This window comes from Hoplias malabaricus, chromosome 3 (assembly GCF_029633855.1).
Source record: "Hoplias malabaricus isolate fHopMal1 chromosome 3, fHopMal1.hap1, whole genome shotgun sequence".
Classification (NCBI taxonomy): domain Eukaryota; kingdom Metazoa; phylum Chordata; class Actinopteri; order Characiformes; family Erythrinidae; genus Hoplias; species Hoplias malabaricus.
The window spans coordinates 62683537-62690070 of NC_089802.1; the positions used below are offsets into that span (position 1 = coordinate 62683537).

Below are 6534 nucleotides of genomic sequence, written 5' to 3' on the forward strand. Positions count from 1 at the left end.
GAAAAAAGAGCATTCGGATTTGTGAGTGTCTTTAAGGGGCGCTCTGATTGGTCGGATCAGGGTCCTGTCACGCTCTTGACCAATGAAGAGGTAGAAGCAGAGAATGGGGGGAGCACAAGAAATGTGTTATAATAAAGGAGGTAAAAAAAAATCACACACACACACACACACACACACTCTCGCGGATCCTCGCATCCACGCCGGGCCGTGACGTCACCGGAGGAAGTCATCCGCGAGCCAGTGTGGAGAGGATTTTACTAGCAAAAAAAGGGGCGAGAGAGAAAGAGAGTGAGAGTGATGTCGAGGAGTTTAGAGCCCCTGCGAAAAGCTCGAGTTTGAGAGGGAGAATAAAGTTCAATGAGCAGAACAACAACAACAGCAACTAGAACAACAACAGCAACAACTAGAACAAGTACAGCACAGAAAGAGAAAGAAAAGAAGGCAGAAAAGGTGGAAAAAAGGGACGTTTGGAGCTTAACGCACAGCGCAGTGGTGTCCACACATCACACTGAACGCGAACCCGCTGGAGCGAAGTGAATTGCAGCGTTGCTTAACTTTCTGAAGGATTTTTTTTCTTCAGCGGCTTGTTTCTGAAATGTTAGCGCGCGCTTCTCCTCGTCCTCTTCGCTGTGCTCCTTGGCCTGCGCTTGGTGCGTAATTTGGCGACGCTCTGACGCACCCTTTATTTATTTTTTTTAAATCAGGCCTGCTCCATTTTATAAATTGTATTCATTTATATTGTTTTTTGAACCAAATGGAGGACAAAGTTGTGATGAGAGCCCCCTAATCCTCGCCGCGCGACCACCATGGAGGGATCCAGCGGCTCTAGTTTCGGAATCGACACCATTTTGTCCGCGGCCAACCCGTGCACCTCTGCACTGATGAGCGGAGACTTTGGTGCGGATTACCGCGCGCAGTGCACGCCGTCCCCGCGCTCCGAGGTGGACACGGCGCCCTCGTCGCCCATCTCCGTCACCGCGGACACCCCAGAGCCGCACGCGCTCCTGCAGGACGCCCTTCATCATCACCACCACCATCAGCACCACCACCACCATCATCATCCTCCTCCACCGCAGCAGCCCGCGGCCCCGCGCTCCGCCGCCTCCTCCTTCCTCATCAAGGACATTCTGGGCGACAGCAAGCCGCTCGCCGCCTGCGCGCCCTACAGCACCAGCGCCGCGCCGCCCTCCCCGCACCTGCACGTGCCCAAAGCGGAGAGCGGAGGAGCCGCGGACCCGCGAGCGGACCCCGCCGACCACCCTCTTCGGAGCAAAGCGGATCACGAGGACAGGAGCAAAGGCGAGAAACGGGACGACGGGCAGGGAGACGTCAAGTGCAACGGTGAGGGGCCAGGAGTTCAAATCATAGTAGTTTAGACAAATATTATGTGGAGAATAAGAGTTTTTAAAATGCTATTTGTGTTATGATGACTTCTTCCTCTGTTGTTCAGAGTTTGTGCTGTGTTTCAGTCCTCGTAGAGTTTGAAATAAATGTAGACAAATGTATTTTATAACATTTGATTCATTAACCGGAACCATAAACCGTTTATTTAACCGGAAATATTCTTTTAGTCTGAATATATATATTCGTAAGTTTTATTTTGTGTTCACGGAATTTTCAAGTTGCATTTTCATCATCTCTCTATTTAATACTTCCTATTCGGTCATAGAAACATTAAAGTTTTAAATTTAGGTTTAACTGAATATTTGTTTATGGAAATTTCATGTAGAAATAATAGTATTGCTACTATTTGCAAAGCAATTTTACAATTTTCTTTACATTATAATAATCAGAGATTGTCTTTGGAGAAACTACAGTTGAAGGTTCCATTATTTCAGTATTTTAAATAATTTTCACATTTGACTTAAATAATAATATTATTCCGAAAAAATGTAGTCCGGAAATAAAAATTCCGTTTTCTCTTGTTTCCATTAATATAAGCCCGATGTGTTTTAATGTCATCTACTCCTGAAGTTTATGACATTTTCAAATAGCAAAAAATAAAAATAAATAAAATAGTTAAAAGGTTTTAGAAAAAATGTGTATTTATGTTAATGCTAAAAAAGCATACAATATATATTTTTTTACAGGATCAGATTATTTAGTTCAGAGTCAGTCGTAAATGTAGTGGGTTCACGTGAATATATCAGTAGAACAATCATTAAAATACGTCGCTAAAATGCTTCTGAGTAAATTAATTTAATAAATATTAGTTAAAAAATTAATTTATGTTTTGTATTTTCAGTGTTTATTTATAATCGTTGATTACAATTTATTGTCCTTGATGGGGGGGGGTGTGTAATTTATCAGTCATGGTTGAAGTTTACAAAGAGTATACGTTTTCGGTTTAAGTTTTAGATGACGTGATATACAAAATGAAAGTGAGCGTATAAAATTAGCTGTTGTAAAGTCGGGATAAAAATACTCTTTATCCATTTTTCCTCGTGTCCTTCCCTTCTCAGTGTAGTTAAGATCCAACACAACCTGGCTCTGTCTTGGTGCTTTCAATCAACTCGACATTTGATTATTTGATTATATATGTTTTTAGAATTGTATTTTAAGCGTGTTCTAAATACAAATTCAATTAAACCCTTGCTTTAAACCTGAAACTCTGTTGTTACTTTTGTAATTTTACAAAGTGATACAGCACAGGCCTGTAGTCCTTCATTTCACTTGTTTGCAGTAATAAAATGGTCGATATGATAGAAAACATTTCAGCACTGTGTAAACACTGTCTAAACCCATTCCAATGACAGAGCAGATGATGGTTAATAAATATATAGAAATTAATTCTATTTTATTTAGAATTATAAGTGCGTCAAGGCTACTGAAACTATCTTTCAAAATGAACACCTATCGCAAAGGAGATATTTACAAAAAAGTATATATGTTTTTTGCAATGTAGAAACTTAAGCACTGTTATTTTGAACTATAAACAAGACTGTGTTAATATACTTATTTGAAAGATCTGTTTGAAAGGGCGCTATATTTTGACAGGTTTAATATCACACGCGCGGTAAATGAGAGTGAGGTTTTGTAGTCTTTGTTGAGTGAGTGTTTTAGTTTGGTGGAAGAGGTTGAGATGACGCTGCCACTGAGCTCTCTGTGATATTAGCATAACAGATGTAAAGGCTGCTGAAGTTGCCCCGGCGCTGCTGCCTCCCTAGTGGGGCAATTAGAGAGATTATTGTTCTTCCTAGAGGGGGGATCATGGAGCGCCACAAAAAAAAAAAAAAAAAAAAAATCACTGCTACAAATAGAGACGGATTCTGCTATCGATTCCATACCTTTTGTCTCTCTTTTATATTGTCGTCGAAATAATTTTCTCTTCATTCATTTTTTTTACCTTGAATTTTTGTGACATTTCGATGCATTTTCCTTTTCAGTAACATGACATAATCACACCCCAAACTGAGTCTAAGTTTATTATGTCTTCAATCAAATTTCTCGTGTAGGAAGAATATATATAAGATGCGTTCTCTGATCAAGGATTTCTTTTTGAATGAAACAGACCTCTGTATATGAAATGCTGTTCTCTACGATCAGAATATTTTACATGATCACGAATATTCAAATAAGAAATTCGGGTGAACTTATTTTTCTTTCCCATCAGGAACTAAAGAGGAGGGAGATCGTGAGATCTCGAGCTCCAGAGACAGCCCCCCGGTACGCAGTAAGAAACCGCGGAAAGCGCGTACGGCCTTCTCCGACCATCAGCTCAATCAGCTTGAGCGCAGCTTCGAGAGGCAGAAATACCTGAGCGTGCAGGACCGCATGGACCTCGCGGCGGCGCTCAATCTCACCGACACGCAGGTCAAAACCTGGTACCAGAACAGACGGTGAGAGCCACTGACCACTCACTGACCACTCACACACTCTCACCTCTACAGCACGAGTGTAAAACAACTCAGATGCTTTCTATGCTTAAACTGCAGATATGGAGCGTAATAATAATAATAATAATAATAATAATAATAATAATAATAATATAATAATAAGACTTCGCTGGTGCAGTTGAAATTTGTTATGAAACATTCCTAATCAAATGAAGTCAGCTCTGATAATGGAATATTAAAAGCTGTATTGACTCGATGTTTGAGGCTGTATTTGTTTAGAAAATAAGAATGTATATATCATATTTTTATTATCGATGGACTAAACACATTTACTCTGTTACTTGTGTTTTTACTGTGTATATTTATTTCTGAAGTGTGGCTAAGGTCGTACGTAGGCTCCATCTAAAATATATATAATATAAAACAGATTTGAATTTCAGATTTTTGTGGTTACGTTGTTTAAATTAAACACAGTTTCCCAAATTTTATTGCACACACATATATTTCGTTCACACAAGTTCATTTCCATGCACCTTAACTTTAACCCTGACCATAACCCTAAATGTCTTTACTTTTTTAAATCATTTTAATATACACTGTGTGGATCAGCTTTTGGAGGAGTAAAACAATAATTGTGATGAAAAATATTCCTAGACACACACACACACACTGTGTTTCTAAAATGATCCCCAAACAATTCAGAGATGTGGTTTTGCTGCATTTCCATTTTCTATGCAATTATTTGCGTTTCTTATGACGTATGACGTGAGCAACCAGTTGTTAGTTTCAAATAACGGTTATTAGTACGCTGTTAAAATTTAAATGAATTTTTGAAGTAAAAACACCTTTTTTTCGTTCTGCAATGTTTACTATTCAAGCAACCTAAAATTCAAGATTTAAAATTTAACCCCGTTTATTTACTTTTGATATGTTTAAAATCATTTTTAAAAACTTGTTCCAGTAGGTAGAATGGGTTTGTTTTCGCTTAAGATTGAACTTATAGTTTTATGTTATATGTGAGGATCCCTTAATAATCAACACTCATTAACCCTTCACATCTCTTTAATACACGAATACATCCAATAATGTCGCCATGCGTTTATTTTTAGAAAAACAATTTTAAAACCAACAGAAGTACTTCTTATTATTTAACTTAAGTAATCAAATACATTAGCCACATACATTAGGTCAACTTTTCCTGGGTCCACCTGTAATTAATTATAACATTCTCTTATAAACTGCGTTAATAAATCTTTTTGTAATTAGGTGTCTTCTAAAGTTCTTGGGGTTAAAATGACTTTAACACTCAGTAATCTTGCTCAACAATCTGTGATACAACGAAGTATATAAAATAGCAAATTAAATTTGACTTTATCTTAATAGGCCAGTTTTAGTTGGTCAGTGCAAACATGATCGCCACAGGTCACTGACGTTGTCAATAGGAATAATAATATTCATTAAGCAAAAATAAAGTGCAGTAAACAATGAAAATATCAACTAAACAATATTTATTTTTATTAAACTGTATGTTGACATATTTAGGTCCGTTTTATAGGAAATCGTACCAATAATAATCAATAATCAATCCTGGTGTGGAGTAATGACGTCACTCATTATTTTCTTTCTTATCCGTCTATTTCAGGACCAAGTGGAAGCGACAGACGGCGGTGGGGTTGGAGCTGCTGGCGGAGGCGGGCAGTTACTCTGCGCTGCAGCGGATGTTCCCCTCGCCGTACTTCTACCCACCGGGGCTGCTGGGCGGAGTGGACGGCAGCACAGCGGCGGCGGCTGCAGCGGCGATGTACAGCAGCATGTACCGCAGCCCCAGCGCCCCACATCCCGCGCTCCACAGACCACCGCTAGTGCCGCGCGTGCTCATCCACGGGCTCGGGACGGGGGGGCAACCAGCACTCAACCCACTCACCACCCAACACCCCCGGTAAAAAAACAACCGGGAGCGAGGGTTGGGGGGGCGGGGTTTATATCCCAACAATAAACTCTTTCGTTAATGAACAAACCCATCCTGAGACTGCTTGAGAAAGAGGAGGGTGAGGATGAGGATGATCCTTTGTTTCAAAAGACAATTGATTGAAAAAGACTGTTTTATTGAAAAAGATGACGATGATGACGAAAATACAAAGTATTATTTAATACGGAGCAAGTCGAATGAACGAACTCCAGCGATGCGGACTGATCACATGACGGACTGCTCGTTCGGTCGTTTTTTGTTTTGTTTTTGTTTCTTTTTTCTTTTTTTCTTTTTTTTCTTTTGTACAAATACACTTATACTAGTAAATAAACTTTAAAAAAAAGTTTATTAGACGGAAAGAAAGGGTTGAATAAAGAGAGAAAGATTCTGAAAAACAAAGAAATGAATGTGAGAAAATGATTTGTTTTGAACCGAAACTCAAAAACAATGGGCCACAAATATTGTAGGTTTTTATAAATAATAATAATAATAATAATAATAATAATAATAATAATAATAAGAAGAAGAAGAAGAAGAAGAAGAAGAAAATTTTGTATTTGCAGCCTTGAGCTCTCTACTTTGCCTAAATACAGATTTACATTTCTCATAAACCTGCCACATTAACCAGCTGTTATAAAGTTCATTATGTAGTAGAGAATGAAATCGAATGATATTTTATAGTATTTATTAGATTTTAGCACAATAACGTTTTATAATCAATATTGTGGA

The 6534-nt window shown here is 38.6% G+C and overlaps 1 protein-coding gene across 1 annotated transcript; it reads left to right on the forward strand.

The window, feature by feature from the left end:
• The first annotated feature begins 275 nt into the window (after positions 1–275).
• barhl2 (BarH-like homeobox 2) lies at positions 276–6165 on the forward strand. The gene is made up of 3 exons (XM_066666027.1): positions 276–1341; positions 3614–3839; positions 5479–6165. Exons 1-3 carry the CDS (start codon positions 807–809, stop codon positions 5777–5779), a joined length of 1062 nt encoding a protein of 353 aa, XP_066522124.1. The 5' UTR covers positions 276–806; the 3' UTR covers positions 5780–6165.
• The last annotated feature ends 369 nt before the right edge of the window (positions 6166–6534 follow it).

Excerpts from the sequence above, each read along its gene's own strand:
- barhl2 (XM_066666027.1), top strand. The coding sequence starts at position 807 with ATGGAGGGATCCAGCGGCTCTAGTTTCGGAATCGACACCATTTTGTCC. Across the intron at positions 1,342-3,613 it reads GGGAGACGTCAAGTGCAACG|GAACTAAAGAGGAGGGAGAT; the intron begins GTGAGGGGCCAG and ends CTTTCCCATCAG. Across the intron at positions 3,840-5,478 it reads ACCTGGTACCAGAACAGACG|GACCAAGTGGAAGCGACAGA; the intron begins GTGAGAGCCACT and ends CGTCTATTTCAG.